Source organism: Heloderma suspectum, chromosome 1 (assembly GCF_057233095.1).
Source record: "Heloderma suspectum isolate Gila_16-S chromosome 1, 16-S_ref, whole genome shotgun sequence".
In the NCBI taxonomy this organism is placed as follows: domain Eukaryota; kingdom Metazoa; phylum Chordata; class Lepidosauria; order Squamata; family Helodermatidae; genus Heloderma; species Heloderma suspectum.
The window spans coordinates 164091464-164115459 of NC_139458.1; the positions used below are offsets into that span (position 1 = coordinate 164091464).

Here is a 23996-nt window from a genome sequence, read left to right on the forward strand (position 1 = left end):
ACAGTATGACTTCATATGTTATCTATGGTCTTCAGGATCAGATATCTTTTAGAGCCATACTAATTCAAGCAACTTGTGTGTGTGTATGTGTGTGTGGGGGGAGGTGTGATAACAGGTGTGAGGAAGGACATTCTGAGATGCTACAGGTCACAGAAAACTCCTCCGTGGGCCAAGAGACAGGCATACAGTGACAGTAACAGATGGAAATATCAACTTAGAGTCAAATCTGTCTGTAACCTTTAGCATTGCTGAGCCCAAACACATATCACTTTGAAATGGATGAGGGGAATATAGAAAAGCACCAGTAGAGACTGAAGACCAGCTGAGCCTATATCCTGTGCTTCATTCGCTGGAGTATATAAAGGAGAGCAAGGACAATATCCAGGAAAAGGAGAGAGACTGGAGAAGACCCACAGAAAACATGGAGCCAAAAGCCAAGGTGCCAAGGTAAGAAAGATGTGAAGAGTTACTATGGTTTGATTGAAAAGCCAAGGCTCTCAGGTGAGAGTATAACCTACTGATTTAATGAGAAGCTAAGTATCCGAGGTGAGATTACTACTGTAACCTATAGATTTTATGGTTAAAGTGATTAGCGAATCAAGACTTCTCTGCTTATTGACAGTATAGCCCTGCTTGGCTAGTAGTTGCTGTTGCTGTTGCTGTTATTGTTACAACAACAGGGCCGGTTCACATCCTTACAATACCTTTACAAAGAGTGTTACATCAGTTCTTACAACATAGCTTTGAGATAGGTAATGCCATTTTGCAGATGGAGATTTAGACACGGTGCATTTCTCTGACATCACACAATGGCCCTGTTCAGATGGATGTTGGGGAAGGGTGGTTAGGCTAACCATGACACATGGTGGTTACCACTAACCACTGTGAGTGCTACTGCCACATGAGTAGGTAACCATGTTCTGCAATATGCTTAGATTAACCATTCTCTAACTACCCTTGCTCCTGCAGGAATCTGCAGTCCTTCGAATAAGCAGCCATGCATCCCAGCAGCCTTTGCACTGTCGGCCATTTTTTTGCTTGGTGCTGCTCACAATTTTGGTGCTTGGTGGCTACTCCTTCTTTGGCCACTCTTGCCGTCGAGTTCTATGGCAGCTGTCAATTAACCATGGAGGCTGTTCAGACATCACACTAAGCCATGGTAGAGCCCACTAACCTTCTTGCAGCAAGTTGTTAGTGTATCTGGTTACACTAGTCCGTGGTCAACAAACAACCACGGCTAGGACAGATGCCTGTTCAGACATCACACTAAGCCAACATGGTTAGCTCAAAACATGGTTTTGTGTGATGTCTGAACAGGGCCAATGAGTGTGGAGGGATTTAAATGTTTATGCTCATGATTTATGCATCAGAACATAAGCAGTTCATTTTACCTGACTCATTCCAGGTAGTCTACAATTTGTTCTGGACATAACACCAAATCCTTACAACCCCCCCGCCCAACCACTCTCTCCAGATGTTTTGGACTAAAACTCCCATCACCCTTGACCATTGGCCATGCTGCCTGGGGCTGATAGAAGTTGTAGTCCCAAATCTCTGGACAACATGAGGTTGGAGAAGGCTGACACATCAGTCAGGAGGCTAGACAGGAACTCTATGGTCTGTCTCCAACTCTGCCCACATACAACTAACCCAGTGCCACCTAGTGACTACACTGTGTAATGACACTATTCACACAAAAGGGATAGGCTGCCGTTTCGGTGGTTGGCATTATAGAAGCAGGGAACTCATTTAATGTTACCTTATGGCATCTTTAACTATGTGTTCTAATATTTCATGAACTTCTTGGACAGGATGGGATTTAATTCAAAAACAATTAAAATGATCCTTTTTCTTTGTGAAGGGCCCATAGCTATTTATTTATTTATTTATTTATTTATTTATTTCATTTCTATACCGCCCAATAGCCGAAGCTCTCTGGGCGGTTCACAAAAATTAAATCCAAACAACACACAATAAAACAATTTAAAATATACAGAACATTAAAACCACAATATAACAATACAACCACAATAAAATTTAGCAGCAGTGCAGAAGTTTAAAATACAGATTTAAAACAGCAAAGATAAAAATTTAGAAGGCTAAAATGCTAAAATGCCTGGGAAAATAAAAAGGTCTTCACCTGGCGCCAAAAGGAATACAATGTAGGCGCCAGGCGAACCTCACTAGGGAGCTCATTCCAGAGCCGGGGTGCCACAGCAGAAAAAGCCCTCCTCCTAGTAGCCACCCGCCTCACTTCCTTTGGCAGGGGCTCACGGAGAAGGGCCGCTGACGATGATCTTAAGGTCCGGGCAGGCACATATGGGAGGAGGCGATCCTTCAGGTAACCTGGCCCCAAGCCGTTAAGGGCTTTGAATGTTAACACCAGCACTTTGAATCGGGCCCGGAAATGGACTGGCAGCCAGTGCAGCTGGAAAAGTACTGGTGTAATATGAGCTCGCAGGCCAGTCCCTGTTAACAATCTTGCTGCCCTATTTTGGACCAGCTGAAGTTTCCGGACCATTTTCAAAGGCAGCCCCACGTATAACGCATTGCAATAATCCAGACGAGAAGTTATCAGAGCATGGATAACTGTAGCTAGGCTATCTCTGTCCAGATAAGGGCGTAGTTGGTATACCAGCCTAAGCTGATAAAAAGTGCTCCGTGCCACTGAGTTCACCTGTGCCTCAAGTGACAGTTCTGGATCCAAGAGCACCCCCAAACTACGAACCTGATCCTTTAGGGGGAGTGCAACCCCCTCCAGAACAGGTTGAATATCACCTAGCCGGGCAGACGAACCACCCACTAACAGTACCTCCGTCTTGTCTGGATTGAGTTTCAGTTTATTAGCCCTCATCCAGTCCATTACCGTGCCCAGGCACTGGTTCAGAACAGCCACTGCCTCACCTGGTTTTGATGAGAAAGAGAGGTAGAGCTGGGTGTCATCCGCATATTGATGGCACCTCAGCCCACACCTCCGGATAACCTCCCCCAGCGGTTTCATGTAGATGTTAAACAGCATGGGGGATAAAATAGAGCCCTGTGGAACCCCATGGCACAATTGCCATGGCACAGAGCAGTAATCCCCCAGCACCACCTTCTGGAATCGGCCATCCAAGTAGGAGCGGAACCACTGTAGTGCAGTGCCTCCTACTCCCAACCCAGACAACCTATCCAGAAGGATACCATGGTCGATGGTATCGAAAGCCGCTGAGAGGTCCAGGAGAATCAACAGGGTCGCACTCCCCCTGTCCCTCTCCCGGCAGATGTCACCCCACAGGGCGACCAAGGCAGTTTCCATTCCAAAACCAGGCCTGAAGCCCGATTGAAATGGATCTAGATAATCCGTTTCATTCAACAGTGCCTGGAGCTGTCCTACAACCACCCACTCAAGCACCTTGCCCAGGAAGGGGATGTTGGCCACTGGCCTATAATTGTTAACATCCTCTGGGTCCAGGTTAGGCTTTTTCAGGAGTGGTCTAATTACTGCCTCTTTTAAAGTGGCAGGCACCATTCCCTCTCTCAAGGAGGAATTTACAACCTCTTGGACCCAGCCGGACAACCCCTCCTTGTTTGATTTAATAAGCCATGAAGGGCAAGGGTCAAGAACACAAGTGGTCGATCGGACTTGGCCAAGCACCTTGTCCGCATCCTCAGGCCTCAGTAACTGAAACTCATCCAATAAAACTGGACCAGACGGTGCTCTGAACGCCTCTACCAATGGAACTGCATTAATGGTGGTGTCCAATTCATGACGAATCTGAGCGACTTTATCCTCAAAGTGCCGTGCAAACTCGTCACAGCATGCTACCGAGAGTTCCACCATCTCTCTCCCTGGCCCAGAATGTAACAGGCCACGAACCACTCGGAAAAGCTCCGCTGGACGACACTGAGAAGATGCAATGCTGGTGGAAAAGAATTGTCTCTTTGCCACCCTCACCACCACAGAGTAGGCTCGATAGTGGGCTCTTACCTGTGTTCAGTCAGACTCAGCATGAGTTTTCCTCCACCTGCCTTCTAGCCATCTCCCCTCTTGCTTCATTGCCCTCAGCTCAGGTGTATACCAAGGAGCTGGCCGGGCTCTGCTCAGAGGGAGAGGGCGCTTGGGTGCGATCGTGTCAACCGCCCGAGTCATCTCTGCATTCCACAGAGCGACCTAGGCTTCGACAGGAGCACCAGCCATACCAGCAGGAAAATCCCCCAGAGCCCTCTGGAATCCATCGGAATCCATTAATCTCAGGGGGCAGACCATTTTAATAGGTCCCCCACCCTTGCAGAGGGGAAAGGCCGCCAGGAGTCTAAACCTCAGCAGGAAGTGATCTGACCATGACAAAGGGACAGATGTTAATTCCTCCACTTTCAGATCACCATCCTCCTGCCCAGTCGAGAAAACCAGATCAAGCGTGTGTCCTTTTGTATGCGTTGGGCCGATGACATGTTGGGACAGCCCCAGGTTGTCATGGTGGCCATGAAGTCCTGAGCCACCCCAGATACAGCGGCCTCGGCATGGAAGTTGAGATCCCCCAGGACCATCATCCTAGGGGTCCTCAACACCAAGTCCGAGACCACCTCCGTCAGCTCAGGCAGGGAGTCCGATGGGCAGCGGGGTGGGCGGTACACCAACAGAATCCCCAATCTGTCCTGGGTACCCAACACAAGGTACAAACACTCAAGATCTGCACTCGAATGAGCAGGAAGCCTGGAGAGGGAGATTGAATTCCTATAGACCATGGCAACCCCCCCTCCCCGACCCTCAAGTTGGTGTTGGTGCTGCACCGAGTACCCAGGAGGGCACAGCTGGGAGAGAGTGACCCCTCCCAGTTCCCCCACCCAGGTCTCAGTAATACATGCCAGGTCAGCCCCTCATCCACAATCAAATCATGGATGAGGGAGATTTAATTTTGGGCCGACCTGGCATTCAGCAGCAGCACTACCAGACCCGAGGGCAGACTGGTAAGGCTGCCAGGAACCATCAGGTTGGGGGAAGAACCAGAAGAGAGGACAGCTGTAAGGTGTCTAGCCCCTCTTCTCCTCATCTGGCCTGTTAATCCCCCAACGCCATACCTCCCCCTGCCCGTGACCACAGTTATGGTGGCACCTCTCTGACTCCCTGAGTTGCCCAATAGTCCTCCCAGGCACATATTAAAATGTTAAGATATAAATAGCACAACAGTTTAAAAGAATATAAAAGATAAAAGAGATAAAAGAGAACAGCAGCTAAGAAGGAGCAGATAAAGTCCACGTTTGCCCCTTTCCCCTTGTCTTTAAAGCTGCTGCCCTCCGCTGCCGCCATTTGCTGCTGGTATTGTGGCTGCTGGTGTCTCTGGAGAAGCAGGTGGGTAGGTCTTCAGGTCCTACGCGACTCCAAGTGCGACGCTAAGTGTGCACTTAGCGTCACACTTGACGCGATGCCAAGGCGCTGCCTCTGGCAGCCCCGCCTTAAGTACCTGGGGGCGGGGGCAGGCTCAGGATCACCCGGTGCAGCTGCTGGCTGGTCCTCCTCCCCCAGGCTCCTTCCCAAGCAGCCTCTGGCAGCCCTGCCTTAAGTACCTGGGGGCGGGGCAGAAGCAGGCTCAGGCTCAGGATCACCCGGTGCAGCTGCTGGCTGGTCCTCCTCCCCCAGGCTCCTTCCCGAGCTAAGTGGTAGAAGCACATGCTTTGCATGCAGGAGGTCCCAGGTTCAATCCCCAGGCTCTCCAGCTAGAAAGATCTTGGACAGAAAGCTTCAGAAAGACTAAGCTAGACCAATGGTCAGACTTGGTATAATTCCACTTTATATGCTGAGCACTAGTGATGGGTAAGAATCTCCAATCTTCATCCTTAAAGCAGCTATGTCTTCTTTCATTTTTACTCTAGAGTAGGCACAGGGACCCCGATCCAGATAGGGCAATAGCAGGGGGAAAGGTTAAAGCCCCTGCTACCCTCCACACTACCCTCCACCATACCCAATATGGATTGGGGTCCCTGTGCCTACTCTAGAGTAAAAAGTTTAGATGATATAGCTGCTAGATATGGATTTACAGCTGTGCCAAGATACTAGGTGCCTTTGGCTCCTCCTCTCCCATCCCAGGTGGTCATTAAAAGAACTTTGTGCCATTAAGAATTGGTGTCCAGGTTTCCTTGTTTTCCTCATCCTTCCTTTTTTTCCTTTGTGTATGTCTTTTAGATTGCAAGCCTGAGGGCAGGGACTGTCTTGCATGTGTGTGTTTTATAATATTAATCTTTAAGTCATTCTGGGAGTCCTTTCAGTTGAAGAGGGTAAAAATACTTTAAAATAAATATGTTTCATCCGTGAGCTGTACCTCAGTTATCTGTTATCTGTTTAAACCTTTGCCATTCATATTGTGAGGGAATGGTATACTACAGGATCACAAGCGATGGAGGGAGCAATCCTATGGCTGCCAATCAGCGGCTAGGCGGCCATAGGATATGTGGTTTTCCAGGAACTGACCTTCCCCCCCTTCTGCACTGCCTCGCAGGCAGTGTGGAATGGCCCCATGCTCCCCGCTCAGAAGAGGAGTGCAGAGCGGCCAAAATGGGGCGTTCGGGGGGGGGGGAGGGCAGAAATGCTGGTATGACACATCCTATGTGTTGTCCAGCAGCCTCCTCCCCCGCTCCGCCTTCCCATGGCTAGACAGCTGAAATTGGCTGTCTAGCCACAAATGCAGGGCACGAGAAGTGCGAGGGAACGATCCCCTCCATGCTTCTCCTGCCCTGCATTGGATAGGCAGTTGCCTCTGAGTTCGGAGGCAGCCACCTACACCCTAACCAGCTTAAACTCTTTCTTTAAATGGTGGCTTGGAAATGATGGTATAGATTGCTTTAAACAATATTTTATCATCATCAATGCAGGGTCTTCACAACGAAGCAACACAAAATGGCAGATGGTTGCCTCAGGGTTGATGTGTTCTCCAAAGGATTTTGTCCCCTGAATGGTGCCAAGCTGCCTGTGGTTAGAGCCATAGATGGAGATGATGAGTATGATACCAGGTATGCCAGAGAGCCCCAACACCTACCTTACAGGGCTTGGGAGGATAACCTGAGGTTATTATACTGACAACTGAGGGGAGGTGGGTGATTATTCAAATTGCTGAGGAAGTATTATATCTCCTTTGCTGCAGGAAAGCAAAAGATGCTAGTTTTGAGAGAGAAATACTGATGACCCCTCCCAATAACTCAGGTACTTTGAAGTTTAACAAGTTGCATTATGAATATGATGATTGTTGTTGATGATGATGATAATAATAATAATAATGCCATTGCTACTTGGCCAAATGTCTCCATGACACACAGGGAAATCCTATAGTCCAGTTAAGATGGTTGCCACTCCACCGGGGATTATACCAGCATAACTAGTTGGAATGCTCTGCTGCCCCAACTGCAAGGTCGAAACTAGGATGTTTTCCAGGTGCCCAGCCCTTTCATGCCATCTTGCTATGTGTTCCTCATCTCCATGTGGTTGATTGCCAGACAGTGTCTGCTGGCTTGTTTTCACTCTGCCTAATGGTAGGGCCAGCCCACCAGGGACCTGCATCCCCATGTCAACCCATCAACACAGGCAGCATTCCTGGGGGGAACAGTCAGAAATGAAAAATGCTAGGTCCCAAGCATTAGGCCTGCCTGTTTAAGGCCTTCCACTCCTCAAGGAAGTGGCAGAGCATGGGAGGTGTGATCCGGTCCTGGAGGCATCAAAGCCTTCACTTCACTCATGGCCTTTTTTGGAGCAAGTCGCTCAGTTGGAGCTATCCTTGGTGCTACAACTCCTGGCCTTCTTCGTCCCATTGTGCCCCACAGGCTCCTTGTCAAGATCAGGACAGGACAAGGCATTGTTGCTACATTTTGAATTCATACTCTCTGTGCCTTTAAAAGCTGCATGAGTCATCAGCACAGCTTTCCCCATGACTGTATCCCCATGACTGTATCCCCATAACTGTATGCACCTGTCACATATCTGTCTATCAAGAAGCTCTCAAAGGCACAGGAACCTATGCAAACATGGCAAACTCACTTGGCACTGCTCACTGCTGCTGCTGTAGACCTTGCTTATGGACTGTGTGTGTGGCACCAGGTGGGGAACATTCTTGCTCTGCAGATGTTGCATAATTGCTTGGCCGCATGTGCAAAGACAAGAGAAGCATAGTTCAAGTGACGCACAGTGATTTTAGCAGCTGTAAAAAAATATTACCTGTGATAGTGTGTTGTGTTCCTTTACCGGGGCTTGTACAGTTCTGATGCTGTGTCATAACTGGCTACAAAGCAGGTCTGGTTTCTGTCATCCAATATATCTAGAAAGCTGGGTTGGGAATGAGGTTGGCAGTCATCTGACCTCTCCAGTAGGTGTGCATTTAGTTACAACAGTTAGTTTGCTGGTATAACTTTATTCTGGCAGGTAAGGCCAAGATGGCCACTTCTCTGCTCCTTAAACACCATGCCCCCATCTGCCCATTTCCCTGCCCCCTTATGCCACCATAGTTATGACTAGGGATGTTGGAGAAATCTGCAACAGAACCAAATGAGTTTGGATTTTTATGAATCTGACTGGCAGATTCTGCAGCAGACTGGCTTTTCCCCTGTCAGACAGATTCAGCAGACTTGTGGACCATTTTTCTAACCTTTGGGAATTTTGTACAAATTTTGTTGTAGAAAAATGTGCAAAAATTAAAAAAAAAACAGCCCAAAATGCCCATTTGCCCCATAGGCTATAGCTTGAAAATGCGCATTTGGGAGGGATTTTGTGCATCTGGGGGGAATTTGCACATTTTTGCACATACAAATTCACATTTGTGCAAATTTACATCTGCACATATTTGGCAACTAAAAAAAATCCAATTCCATTGTTGGGTTGATGATGGAACAAGAAGTGCCTGACAACCCACGAAACACAGATGGAACAGATTTTACATAAGCCGTACAACCCTAGTTATGACAGCATAATGCTTACACTGACTTACATTTTATGTTGGTGAAAGTATGTCATTACATCAGAGTAACTCCGAAATGTGGGCATAGAGTTGTGCCAGGTTGGGGGAATAAAGAACAATCTTTAACTTGAGCCAGTATTGCCTTGGAGCACAGTCCTATTCTCAAGTTAAGGGTTTAGAATTTGTAAGTTGCCAGGCAGAACTGGCTAAATAAAGCTACATGTTCTGGGAAATGCCAGCTGAGTACATGTCTGCTGTCAGATGTAAACCTCTAAAGACTTCCAACTCTGTCTAAGAGAGACAGACTGTAAAGTCCCCAGCTGTTAGAGGACACACATGTTGGCAGTATGCCAAAAGCCAAGACCTTGATCTATCCGTCTCACAAAGCTCTCCTATCCATAAGTGTTGCTCCATTCATTTCAAGGGAAGAAACAGGTCTATATGAGCATCCCTTTCTGTATTCCACTCTGCAGCCTCCAGTGAAGTGAATGGGGCAGTTGTCTGAGCTCTGTATGTCCATCAGAGCATGCAGGGCGCTTTGGTCAAGATTATGGTTAGAAAGCTTCAGAAGAGGCATATTGAAAGATCATAATTTTTGATCTTGTATGCTGTCTTAATGGTTTTTAATTCCCCCATGTATTGTTTACTTGTGTCATATCTCTGAGAGAAGGTGCTCTGCTAGGGTTGAAGATGACAGGGGAAAAAACAGAAACAAAAGGGAACATACAGAAGAGATATCTTTAAGTCACTTCAGCCCCAGGGGCCAAATCTGGCCCTCCTGCAGACCCAACCATCCACGGTATTCTGGATGGCCACGCCACATTTTCCCCAACCACCAACCATTTGCTGGTTTCCTGGCTTGAAATGCCTCTCCTCAGGCTTAGCTACTGACACTAAGAGCTTTAAGCTATAATATGCTGGGGGGGGGGGTTTGCATTCTTGGCCCCACCCCTTTTGCCTTTGGTCTCAATACCTTCAGCCCTGCCCACCAATGGAATGCAGCCCCCAAGAGTGGCTTTGAAATTGAATTTGGCCCTCAAGCTGAAAGAGGTTCCCCAACCCTACCGTAAGTCCTCCAACAAAAAGAGAAACCTAGCTCTCCAATTTGGCATGAGTAATCCATTGTATGGGCCAATTCAGATGATCACATCTTGGCTCAATAAGCTGAAATATGCATGACCCTTTTGCCTGTGCATGCAGCCCCTTCACTCCTCCCTTTGCAGTGTGCCTCGATAAGCCAAACTAACTTCAAAATGTGGTTTAAACCATGGTTTATCAAAGTGCACCACAAAAGGAGAGCCGAGGGCCTGCTTGTGGGAAAAAGGCTAATTATCGCTGCTTCTTCTGCCAAGGTTTTCTCCACAACATCAATTTGCCTCTGAAGTTCCCCACATGGCACTTATCTCCAACTATTAACTAACACTAATTTCCCCCTTTACTTTCCAAAGAGTTCTGTGTGACCCAGCCCATGAGAAGCCTGACAGTGGAGGAATACACAAAGGCCTTCAAGTCATTCTTAGACCATTCAACTGAGCACCAGTGCATGGACCAATTCAATGAGAAGGAGCTACCAAGTATAGTAGCCAGGTAAGGAAAATTCTTGAAATGCTTAAAAAGATAGGGATGGCACAGGCACCCAATTCCTTCCAGGAAGGGGAATCTGATGGAACCCCCCTGCCCACACCCCAAGCCCAGCTCACTGAGTCCTTGCTCACCGGCTACCCGCACTCAGTGAGCAGCCCACACTCACCTTGACAGCCTCATTGAGTGCCACGGTCGCCATTTTTTTGAAAAATAAAATGAGGTCGATGGCCTTATAGGTCCCTTCCAACCCTACTATTCTATGAAAATGCACATATTTGCATATTCGCAAAAATGCGCATTTCTGTGAAAATGCGCTTTTTTTAAAAAAAAATGGCAACTGCAGAGCTTGACACAGCCACTGGGGTGAGTGCGGGCTGCTCGCTGAGTGTGGGAGGGGCTCGAGTGAGGTCTGCGGATTGGCAAGCAGGGGCAGGGCCTGGGAGGGCACCCAGAGAACCTGGACAGGGGTGAGTTTGCACAGGTTGGACTCGATGGTCTTATAGGCCCCTTCCAACCCTACTATTCTATGATTCTATGATCCCTATGAAAAGATGCCAAAATGCTTCAAAGACGCCGAATGCCTGAGGCTACCTGTATTTGGATCATCAAATCTTTTCTAAACCTCTAATGATTGATTCATTACTTCCTCTGTTGTGGGCATACAATAAATATGTTGAAGAGAAAGACATGCAAGTCATATCTTCTAGAAATATCCATAGAAGAACCAACCCTACCCCCCATATGTATCATGACATTAGTGATGCTTCTCTGTCAAACTGCATGTTGAAATATATCTTACCACTTGCCATAAGGAATATTCATGTTGTAGTTAGGGCTGTGAGAAATTTGCAACATTTCCATTTTGGAGGAACAAAATGAGCTTTGTGACAGATATGTCCCTGTCTAGGGACTTCATGATATAGAATTTCTGTATTTAGCTTGATCATGGATCAGCAGGTAATGTATCCCATGACATTTCTCCATAACAAAGTGCAACCAAGAATGCAGGTTCATTTTTGCCTTCTGTTTAGGATCACAGAATTTTTGGATAGAGGACTCTCAGATCAGGTGTGTCTTTTCATCTTTTACTTCAAAATCTTAAGCAGTTCTTACATGATCCACATTTGATATAAGAGCATAGAACTTACAAAATGGTTGCAAACAAAACACATTTTTAAAAGTGTTCTTAGTTTTAGAAGCATTGCAAGCAAAACACATTTCAAAAAGCTTTCTAAGAATCATTTTAGGAGTGTTGTTGTTCAGTCATTAAGTCATGTCCGACTCTTCGTGACCCCATGGAGTTTCTCATGATGTACTCTGCATATAAATTAAATAAGCAGGGCAAAGATTAAATCTTCGTGACCCAACCCGGTATTTCTCATAACGTACTCTGCATATAAATTAAATAAGCAGGGCGACAATATACAGCCTTGTCATACTCCTTTCCCAATTTTGAACCAATCGGTTGTTCCATGTCCGGTTCTTACTGTTGCTTCTTGACCCTCATACAGGTTTCTCAGGAGACAGGTAAGGTGGTCTGGTACTCCCATCTCTTTAAGAATTTGCCAGAGTTTGTTGTGATCCACACAATCAAAGGCTTTAGAGTAGTCAACGAAGCAGAAATAGACGTTTTTCTGGAATTCTCTTGCTTTCTCCAAGATCCAGTGAATGTTGGCAATTTGATCTCTAGTTCCTCTGCCTCTTCGAAACCCTGCTTGTACTTCCGGTAGTTTTCGGTTCACATGCTGCTGAAACCTAGCTTGTAGGATTTTGAACATAACCTTGCTGGCATGTGAAGTGAGTGCAATTGTGTGGTAGTTTGAACACTCTTTGGTGTTGCCCTTCTTTGGAATTGGAATCTAAACTGACCTTTTCCAGTCTTGTGGCCACTGTTGAGTGTTCCAAATTTGTTGGCATATTGAGTGTAGCACTTTAACAGCATCATCTTTTAGGATTTTAAATAGCTCAGCTGGAATACTGTCATCGCTAGCTTTGTTGTTAGTAATGCTTCCTAAGGCCCACTTGACTTCACTCTCGAGGATGTTCAGCTCAAGTTCAGTGACCGCACTATCATGGCTATCAGGGACATTCAGATCTTTCCTGTATCATTCTTCTGTGTATTCTTTCCACCTCTTCTTAATCTCATCTGCTTCTGTTAGGTCCCTGCCTTCTTGGTCCTTTATCATGCCCGTCTTTGCACAAAACGTTCCCTTGAGATCTCCGATTTTCTTGAAAAGATCTCTAGTCTTTCCCATTCTATTGTTTTCCTCAATTTCTTTGCATTATTCTGTTAAGAAGGCCTTCTTGTCTCTCCTTGCTATTCTCTGGAACTCTGCATTCAGTTGGATATATCTTCCCCTTTCTCCCTTGCTTTTTGCTTCCCTTCTTTCCTCAGCTACTTGTAAAGCCTCATCAGACAGCCACTTGGCTTTCTTGCATTTCTTTTTCTTTGGGATGGATTGAGTTGCTGCCTCCTGAACAATGTGACGGACCTCTGTCCATAGTTCCTCAGGCACTTTGTCTATCAGATCTAATCCCTTAAATCTATTCCTCATCTCCACTGTATATTCATAAGGGATATGATTGAGGTCATACCTGAATGGTTTAGTGGTTTTCCCTACGTTCTTCAATTTAAGCTGAAATTTTGCAATAAGAAGCTCCTGATCTGAGCCACGGTCAGCTCCAGGTCTTGTTTTGACTGACTGTATAGAGCTTCTCCATCTTTGGCTGCAAAGGACATAATCAATCTGATTTTGATATTGACCCTCTGGTGATGTCCATGTGTAGAGTCGCCTCTTGTGCTGTTGGAAAAGAGTGTTTGCGATGATCAGCGTGTTCTCTTGGCAAAACTCGATTAGCCTTTGTCCTGCTTCATTTTGTACACCAAGGCCATGCTTGCCTGTTATCTCCGTGATTTCTTGACTTCCTACTTTAGCATTCCAATCCCCTATGATGAAGAGGACATCTTTTTTTGGTGTTAGTTCTAGAAGATGTTGTAGGTCTTCATAGAACCGATCAACCTCAGCTTGTTCGGCCTCAGTGGTTGGGGCATAGACTTGAATTACTGTGATGTTGAATGGTTTGCCTTGGATTCGTACTGAGATCATTCTTTCATTTTTTAGATTGTACCCTAGTACTGCTTTTCCCACCCTTTTGTTGACTATGAGTGCTACTGCATTTCTTCTAAGGGATTCTTTGCCACAGTAGTAGATATAATGGTCACCTGAATTAAATTCGCCCATGCCTGTCCATTTTAGTTCACTGATTCCCAAGATGTCGATGTTCAATCTTGCCATCTCATGTTTGACCACCTCCAGCTTACCTTGATTCATTGATCTGACATTCCAGGTTCCAAAACAATATTGTTCTTTACAGCATTGGATTTTCTTTTCATCACCAGACACATCCACAGCTGAGTGTCCTTTCGCTTCACTCTTTCTGGCGCTACTTGGAAATTCCCTCTGCTCTTTCCCAGTAGTATATTGGACACCTTCCATCCTGAGGGGCTCATCTTCCGGCATCATCTCTTTTAGCCTTGTGATACGTTCCATGGGGTTTTCTTGGCAAGAATACTGGAGTGGGTTGCCATTTCCTTCTCCAGTGGACCACATTCTGTCAGAACTCTCCACCATGACCTGTCCATCTTGGATGGCCCTGCATGGAATAGCTTATGGCTTCACTGAGTTATGCAAGCCCCTTTGCCACAACAAGGCAGTGATCCATGAAGGGGTTTAGGAGCATTACCTTTTAAAAATTAAAGTTTCTTACCCAGTGACATTTCTGAGCTGGGAGCAAAAAGGAGTGTAGAGAAGTCAATGAGAACTGATGTTCTATCCTGGAGTTTTTGTATTTTGCCTCTTTTATTTATATGATTTTTAAATGTACATGCTTACTTAAGTTTCCCACAAAATGGAATGTCTCTAACAATTAGTTATTATTTTTTTCAAAGGAAATGTGTCTCAGTCTCAGCTATGATTTGGCATGACATATTTACTTCATAGTTTTATCAGCAGTGCTGAGACACATTTCCTTAAGTTTCCAAACAGTATAACATCTGCTTATCTTTTGTAGATTTATTGTCTAGCTATTTTCAATTTGAGCTGTTTTTTAGTTCTGTTTACTTTTCAAAATATATATTGTCATATTTACTTTATTTACATCATAAACTGAACATATAAACAATAGTACACTAAGCACTTACCCTTCCTTCCTTCTATCTGATGCACCTTTTTCCTGACTTGCTTTTCCTGACCTACATGGGGAAATGGTTCCACCTTGATTTTTTCATGTTCCTATAGCAATAACAGGCTCAGAGATCAGTGAGAAACTGAGAATCAATTCATAGCATGTCAGCCTAAATACTTCTGCTAGAATGCCTTGCTAGAATCAAACTGATTCAAACTTCATATGATAATACCTTTCAGTATATCATTTGTTTCTTTATAAACATCTTACGTTTGTGAGAGAGCTATTCTTATGAGAGAGGTAGAGGCCAAAATCTTGTAGGATAAATATTTGCAAGGTAGCCTATTATGCAGGTTGGTGCAGGACTCTTTCAAAGACTTCTGTGGCAAATATTTGCCACTACTATTTTGCTCAATTTTCAAGGACACTTCAGCAATGCAATAGTGACAATAGTGTATAGTTGAGCACAATAAGTGGCAAAAATGTGTTTTAATACTGTGAAACAGGCTGCATGTGCTGTTGTACATGGTTGATGTTAATGTTTTTATATCAATTATCTTGTATTTCTAAAATAAAATATTGGCTTAAAATACAGTATAATAAATGCTTATACTTTCAGTCTTGGAAATGGAAAATCTACTATCAATGTGCTAGGTGTAGGAAGTGGCACAGGTAAGTAGGAATAAACATCTTACAGCAACATTATTCAGTATTTCATTTCTCTCTTTCCTTTGAGTGAAACTCTCATGGTAGCAGCAGTCAGTACTTTGAAAACTATAGTTGCAATGTTGCTTTTACTACAACTATGTTTGTACTCTAATTGTGCTTTCAAACTAAGGTGATGGTTCCACTCCTACTTGGATGACTATTTCCAGAAGGTGGTGTAGGAGGATTACAGCTCAATCCCTTGCTGGTCATGTTTTGAGGTTCCACTATTCTTTCTTGAGTGATGTTTAGTATCAATATGACACTGCTGGGAGAGGTCATTCAGAGATTTGGTCTAAGGTGTCACCAGTATGCGGATGACACCCTGCTTCATCTTTGATTTTTTTTTGAAGTGTTCAGTGTTACAACACTACTAGCCAAGTGTCAAATTACAAATGCTTAGTTTGCTTGCACGCACTCTTCTACGAGCGACTGGGACTGCTTGCTTGTAATATCTGAGGGGAAACTTTTGCGGGATATTTCAACAGGCTTTAGATGCCAATATTGCAAAGCTATTCAGAAGCTGCTCTGTGGCATACTAGATGTACAGCAAACCATAAGCATATTTACTTGGAAGTTCCACTGAGTTCAGTGGGGCCTACTTTCAGGTACATGCACATAGCATTGCAGCCTGAAAGGTAAGCTGATTTTGAACAGATTTTTGACTCACACTTCACAAATGAGCAGAACCAGATCTTTGGTAAAATAATAATAATAATAATAATAATAATAATAATAATAATAAGCTTGTGTTTATTTTATAGGTGAACAGGACTTGAATATGATAAGAATCATCCAGGCTAAACATCCAGGAATGTTGATTAAAAATGAAGTCATAGAGCCTAATCCACAACATATTTTGGCATACAAAGGTACAGCATTACATTATTTCTGTATCTGAGAATATATCTGTATGAAATTCATTGTATTGTTCTTTCATAAGCAGAGGCTGTTAGGAATTCTTCTGACCTTAAGAATGTCTCATTCACCTGGCACCAGTTGACATCTATGGAATATGAAAAGCAGGCAAAGGAGCAACACATACAAAAGAAATTTGACTTCATACACCTGATCCAGGTAATTTAAGGACTGGTCATATTAAACTCCCTTTTTTCTAAAATAAAAAAAATGTGTGGTACAGTACAGTCCCATTGCATGCTATGTCATTGATACTAATGCTGTGCCAAATCCTTCCCCCTATTTTCGGGTTTTTTTCGCTCCCTGAGAAAGAGGCATTGTTTTTTCTTTCTCTTTCACAGGGAGGGAGAAAATTTTGAATATATTTTTCATTGGGGAGGAGGACAGTATTTCCACATACCTTTTTAAGTTTGGGAGGTGACTGAAGGATCTCATTTATTTTATTTCGTTTATTTTTTACTTGAAAAACACCCCCAGCATGGCTCTCTTTACAGACAGGCTTCTCCAGTATGGCAGCGCTTCTTGAACTTCCACAAGACCACGTGACCTCACCCTATAGGCATTCAGGAAGAACTCCCAGGTTGCAGGAGCGTCTTTGCAAAGAGTCCTGGGCTGCTGCAAACAAGAACGAATGGGACTTTTGGAGCTTTAGAAAAACTCTTATTTTGCTTGCTGTGTGTTGCTGCAGGAAGAACAGAAACCCCATTTGCTCTTGCTTTGCAGAGAAACTTTGGCAGCCCAAGAGCAAATCCTGCATGCTGATGGGAGGGCACGTGGTCTCATGGGAGTTCAGAGCAAGCTGCTGGACTGGAGAAGCTTCTCTATAAAGAGTCCTGGGCTACTCAAAGTGCAGAAGGTGTTTTTAAAGTTAAAAAGAAAAAAGGAAAATAGGAAAATAGGAAGAAGACACCTCAGCGACTGCCTACACTTAAAAAGGTAAGTGGAAATCCTGTCCTCTTCCCCAAGGAGAAAGTTATTCGAAATTCTCACCTCCCCTGCCCCTTTCACCAGAGTTTTCATTTCACCCCCACACCACCCCCTATGAAATACTGAAAATGGAAGAACGGAAATATTTGCACAGCACTAATTGATACTATCTCAAATCTTAGCTTCAGTATAGTCAATTTTGAAATGCTTGTTGGTTTTACAAGGGTTATCTTGCAGTTTAGGTATAGAAGGAAAAACCCAGCTTACTGTGCAGTTCTCAAATGTCTGTATTGTGAGGAATCTCTTGTGGTCATTTATGCCAACACACAAATCTCAGAGCAGGTAATTGGTACAGACATGTCTACACACAAGAGCAATTAGTGCTCCCATTTGGCATTTTAGTGCAAATTAGAAGTGGGGTGTCTATTGAATGACAAAAGGTGCCCTATTGCTCAGAGCTGGGCCATCTTTTTCTCTTGTGGGGTTTAGCAGCTGTGCTTATCCCAGAACTTCCTTCCAATTCCTTCAGTTTTCGGTGCATATTAAGAAGGGGTCAGGAAGGCATAGGCTGTCATATGCCCTGTTGAATGACAGGCTACACTGAATTCCAGAATTTATCCAAGCCTTGGAAAGTCCCCATCCTGTCATGCCTCAGACTGATAGACACAGGCAGTCCCTGTCTTAACCATAGGATGTATTAATTAGTGAAGAGATTGTGTACTCCTGCAAAGCTATATTTTGGTTCTTGAATAGAGTGTGAGTAGCAATAAATGTCTTTTTTTAGTTCAAGCCCTGGACAAGTTAAAAAACAGTTTCTGTGCATGTACAAAATCTGAGCTGTACGAAGACTCTGAGGAAAATAGTGTGCGATTCATATTGCTGTCAAGCATTGCAAAGCAGGGTAAATGCAGGTTCCAAATCAGGTTCGTGCAAGTTTCGGCAACATCATTACCCATTAAGCTTTTAATCGCTCAGAAGTTTCTTTTTTTACATCAGTTTTATTGGGTCAGTACATTCTCCAGTCCAGACTAAATGTGGCAAACAAAGCCTATATAAAAACAGATACACTCCAAACCATGGCCACACTGATTTCAACAACTTCACCGTGTGTGTGTGTGTGTGTGTGTGTGTACGGATAGAGAGTGTTGAGAGTTTCTGATCATGGACACTATCAAACAGGATTAGGCTGGAGAAAAGACCAGGTATTTGCTCCCTCTTTGGGTTACTTAGGTTTCCTTTCTTTCTTTTCGGCCTTTATATTTCATAATAAGATAAAGAGCTGTAGAGGGGCAGATATTACTGCTACATCTTCCATGGAGCCCTTTGTGCTTTTGCCTAGGGAAGTAGATATCTTGTTCAATCCATTCCGTTCATTTCACAGATTGTCAGGCATCTTTCATTCTGTTATCCGCTCACTGACGGAATTTTTTTTTTAAACCAGAATTTCATTGCACTTATGCTCATTTGTATTTGTGCTAGGGTGCATTAACTAATGTAGATCCACACATTCAGACAAGTGTGCATTAGTGCTAATGCACAGTTGTGCTAATACGAATTAGTGAGAATCCTCCCCCAAAGTAAAAAACTGTTCCGCAAGCCTGCAGAATTGGCATGACCTGGAAAAAAATGGTCTGCTGCAGAATTCCGCAGGTTGGGGTCAGAGAAATCTGAACTCATTTGAATCAAATTTCTCCGACATCCCTACTAGAGCCCAAAGGCAACCGTTGCCTTCTGTATTTCTGCCTAGGCATTCAAATCTGGCAAAGAAGGAGTTAAGGAAAGAAAAGGAGGAATAACCATGATTCCACACTTTTTCCTATGGGACTACCTATTGTGATCTTCATTCCCTTTAAATCCTGCAGTACCGGCCCAGTAGAAGGATCTTGAAGTTCCAAAAGAGTATGTGAACTGAAGCATTCTGTGCTACCCCCGTTCTGCAGTAAGACTATAAGTATTTAATATCATTCTTCCATTCATGGAAGACCCTTTGATCCAGTGGAGGCTTCCATGAACAGGAAGCGGCACAGAAGCGATTTCTGCAAATTTCCCTTTTCTCCTACCGCCCCTGCATCATCTCTCTACCAGAGGGTCCTCAACCCTCTGGAGCAGATTTAGGGGCAGAATGCAGGGAGCTACAGAGGAGTGTGAGCATTGGATACAACCCTATATTACCACAGTAATATCACCTTTCCCTGGTGTCCTAATCTGTAAAAGAGTGGGTTAGAAATTGTGCTATGATCTCTGTGGGGAATAACAAGACTGGCTTTCATGTAGAAAGGTTATCCGTGAAGTGTGACATATTAACAGTACGTTTCTTTCCTTTGTGGCAATATGTCTTTTAGATGCTTTACCGTGTGGAGGATATTGCCAGCACTATCCATTTTTTCCACAGCTGCCTAGATTGCTATGCTAAGCTTCTGATTATAATTGTATCAGGTGAGAATCCCCCGCCCCAGTACTGATTCTCCTACTTTACGGAGATTCTTCTGTAATAATGAAGTAGCGCAGAGATTCTACTGGCATAAAAGAGATTGTCTCTGTTCTGCTTCAAAGTGATATACAGATATCGTCAACTAAATATTGATTATATGATATAGATCTGCCACCTGGCTTGAATTTGCTATAGCAGAAAATATTTTGTTGTTTATTCCATGTTGTGGCTTAATGTTGGGAATCCGTAATCTAGACTGTCTTTGTCCCTTCTATATATTACTGCTTATTTGTTTATAACAAAGGAGGATTGTTTCCCCAAAACTTGCCATTTCTACCTACTATGAGTAAATTTACTTGTGAATGGATTGCCAGCTTACCATCTAAAGAGGCAAGTGGGTGTGCCTGCTCACATGTAAATTGTTTGATTTGTTACTCATCATCTCTCTTTGCCCTAATGCTGCTCCTATGAGCATGGTTGCTTGCATCAGCTGACTGAGAAAAGCTTCGGTCTGACCTGTGCTTAGAATCACAGAATCATAGAATAGTAGGGTTGGAAGGGGGCTACAAGGCCATCGAGTCCAACCCCCTGCTCAGTGCAGGAATCCAAGTCAGAGCATCCCTAACAGATGGCTGTTCAGCCTCGTCTTGAATGCCTCCAGCATGGGAGAGCCCACCACCTCCCTAGGGAATTGGTTCCATTGTCGTATTGCTCTAACAGTCAGGAAGTTTTTCCTGATATTCAGCCGGAATCTGGTTTCCTGTAACTTGAGCCCATTATTCCATGTCCTGCTCTCTGGGATGATCGAGAAGAGATCCTGGCCTTCCTCTCTGTGTCAACCTTTCAAGTACTTGAAGAGCGCTATCATATCTCCCCTCAGTCTTCTATTCTCAAGGCTAAGCATGCCCAGTTCTTTCAGTCTCTCCTCATAGGGCTTGTTTCTGGTCCCTTGATCATCTTTGTTGCCCTCCTCTGAACCCTCTCCAGTTTGTCTGTATCCTTCTTAAAGTGTGGGGCCCAGAACTGGACACAGTACTCCAGATGAGGCCTAACCAGTGCTGAGTAGAGGGGAACTAGTACTTCGCAGGATTTGGAAGCTAAGCTTCTATTAATGCAGCCCAAAATGGCATTTGCCTTTTTTGCAGCCACATCACATTGTTGGCTCATATTCAGCTTGTGATCGACGACAATTTCAAGATCCTTCTCGCTTGTAGTGTTGTTGAGCCACATATCCCTCCTCTTGTAACTGTGCATTTGGTTTCTTTTTCTTAGGTGCAGAACTTGGCATTTATCCCTATTAAATGTCATTCTGTTGTTTTCTGCCCAGCACTCCAGCCTATCAAGATCTCTTTGAATTCTGTTTCTGTCTTCCAAAGTATTAGCTATCCCGCCCAATTTTGTGTCATCTGCAAATTTGATCAGCATTCCCTGCACCTCCTCCTCCAAGTCATGAATAAAAATGTTGAAGAGCACTGGGCCCAGGACGGAGCCCTGTGGTACCCTGCTCGTTACCTCTCCCCAATTTGAGAAGATCCCATTGATAAGCACTCTTTGAGTCCAATTCTGTAGCCAACTGTGGATCCACCCGATCGTTGTTTCATCTAGCCCACTTTGAGCTAGTTTGCTCATCAGGATATCATGGGGCACTTTGTCGAAAGCTTTGCTGAAGTCGAGGTATATTATGTCTACAGCATTCCCACAGTCCACAAGGGAGGTTACTTGATAAAAAAAAAAATGAGATCAGATTCATCTGACAGGATTTGTTCTTGACAAATCCATGTTGGCTTTGAGTAATCACTGCATTGTTTTCAAGGTGCTTCTTGTTTTCATGCTTCTTTAGTAATGCCTGAAATAGGGTTTTGTCCATTTTCTCAGTCAATAAGACTAGGAAGTAGAGCTTTACACTTCAAACCTAGCCATATCAATGTGGAACTGAATAAGACCCATGATTTCAATGATGTAAACATGCCTACAATGTCAGCCTTGGTTGAAGTCACCTTAATTGTGCATAATGTTTAACTGAATCTAACAGTGCCATATATTGCATTTTCATAGGTAACAGCGGGTGGACCTCTATATGGAAGAAATACAGACATTGCCTTCCCCCAACTGATAGTGGCCACTACATTACAGCTGACGACATCAAAGTTCTCTTGGAAGGAATGGGACTTCAGTACCACGTGTATGATTTTCCTTCTGCTTGGGATATCACTGAATGCTTTATTGATGGAGATACTGTTGGAGGTCATACATTGGATTTCTTGACAGGAACAAAAGACTTTATGAACACTGCACCCCATGATCTTAAGCAGTGTCTTCGACAAGCTTTGGGCCAGCCAGAGTGCAGCACCAAAAAGGATGGAAGGATTATTTTCAGAAACGATTTGAGCATGATTGTGGTCAATTCCTAATAGTGGTAGAACTAATAGACATTATTTTAGCTTGTGTTGGGATAGATACTGAGCAAGCAGATCCGTTCTCTGTTGTGAAGGGGACTCGTTCAGTTCTGGAAAAGAGGGGAGAGAATTAGGGGCTGTGTATGAAGCCTCACAAATTGGAAGAAAATTTATTAGTGGATCCTTTGAGATTAAAAAGGTACATACCTTGTTTACCATAGTATGAAATTAACAGCAGTATATACTGATACACCCTGTCCCTGCGGCACAGGTGAAAGTAAAAACATATAGCCTGGAAATTTGCTTTGAGGATATCTATAAAAGTAAGGGCCTATCAATATATTCAGATGGTAAAAATGTATAAGGAAGAGCAATCTTTAAATTATGTTAGCATTGAAGAAAACAGGTATGGATGACTGATTTTTATTGTTCTGTATATAATCAAGAAAGTTGGATAACCTTTATGATGTGTACAGCATCCTCACATTACATGATCTCTGGGTACCTAGTCCAGCAACTCTTTTGTACTATAGCACATTTTTCTCTTTATGGTTGCCATATTGCAACAGGCTTTGGGATTTTTGATAGAAGGAGTTCCTTAGGATCACCATGTACAGACGCTGAAGGCTATTGGACCTTTACGATTTGCATGAAAGGAAATCTTTACCGTTTCACTGCACAGAACTGCCGCCATGATGGGCGGAGCTTTGTCAGGTAAAATTTCCCTTCTATGCAGCTCTCTGAGGACTTTGAGCTAGGAATTGTAGAGTTGCACTTTCTCCTGTTCTGTGGCCTCTTCGACTTGTTTGCATACTGTTAATGTGTGGAGCTCTTAATTTTTGTCCCCAGAATGCAGTGGATGTAGAAGAGCAGATGGATGATGCAAACACTTTGCCACTTGGGAGGCAGAATTATTACTCAGCATGGGATCTTAAAGATGTGTATGTACATCAGCCCCAGTGTAAGATGGTAAGCCTGCCACTTTAATTTTTGTATTTTCATACTGTCTCTCCTTTTTTAAATAAATCATTTCACATCGAGAGTCAAATGTTGTCTTCTGCCATCACAGACACATGCTGATTTTTTAGTAACAAAGAACCTAGCTGGAAGTGAAGGAACACAACTTTCAGACAAAATACAAAATAAAGGGAAAAGTCAGCAGGCAGCCGGTGTCTCCCCAAAGATGCAACAACAAGTCCCACCCGTCTTGCAATGCCCTCCTTATCCTATGTGGCACTTAATGCAAGTCTAGCAGCAGGCAGGAAGTGTGAACTTAATGGAAACCTTTCCTTTCTTTCTTCTTTTGGAACTAGATAGTGGCTCTGCCAGGTTTGAGGGGGCTCAGAGCAAGGTTCCCTCTGGGAACCTCCTGCTCTGTCCACTTTCCCCTGTACAATGCACTGGCTGTTTGCAGCTGCCCCCACTTCCTCCCCTCCCTGGTCACCCTGGGTGCTCCGCTGCCCTCTCCACCACTCCCCAAAGCCTGGTCATTCCACACTCCTCCCCTCCAGTGATGGGATTTGGGAAGGGATTCCTTTTTACTTCTTTTACATTTAGTCAGGTATGTGTGTGCTGCACAGCTAAGTGCCTGCTGTCAAAGCTCCAGCTGCACCTGCCACCTTCATTTCCCCACAGTGCTTCTGGTCTGTACGTAGTCTCTGAGGGCCTGGTTTATCTAAAAACTGGTGATTGTTGGCTGTCTCACTGGCTCCTTAGCTATGAGGCATTACTAAAAGAGTTCATCAGCTGGAAGAAGAGTAGGATTCATTGTGTATGGACAAAAGGAAGAGATAAGGCTCAAATATTGGGTGAAAAATTGCCAACAACTGTATTGGTAACGTCAAAGGATCTGCGGCACAAATATGAACTATGGTAGCTCTGTTAAATCCTATCTAACTAGCCATCTCCTCAGTGTGAGTAACTAGTTCTAAT

At 44.1% G+C, this 23996-nt stretch overlaps 1 protein-coding gene across 1 annotated transcript; it reads left to right on the forward strand.

Annotated features, from left to right (window-relative positions):
- Positions 1-421: 421 nt before the first annotated feature.
- Positions 422-22079, forward strand: LOC146358377 (carnosine N-methyltransferase 2-like). Its single transcript, XM_084829627.1, has 9 exons — positions 422-447; positions 6850-6987; positions 7119-7177; positions 10367-10505; positions 15307-15359; positions 16157-16264; positions 16339-16469; positions 19580-19673; positions 21724-22079. Exons 1-9 carry the CDS (start codon positions 422-424, stop codon positions 22077-22079), a joined length of 1104 nt encoding a protein of 367 aa, XP_084685753.1.
- Positions 22080-23996: the final 1917 nt, after the last annotated feature.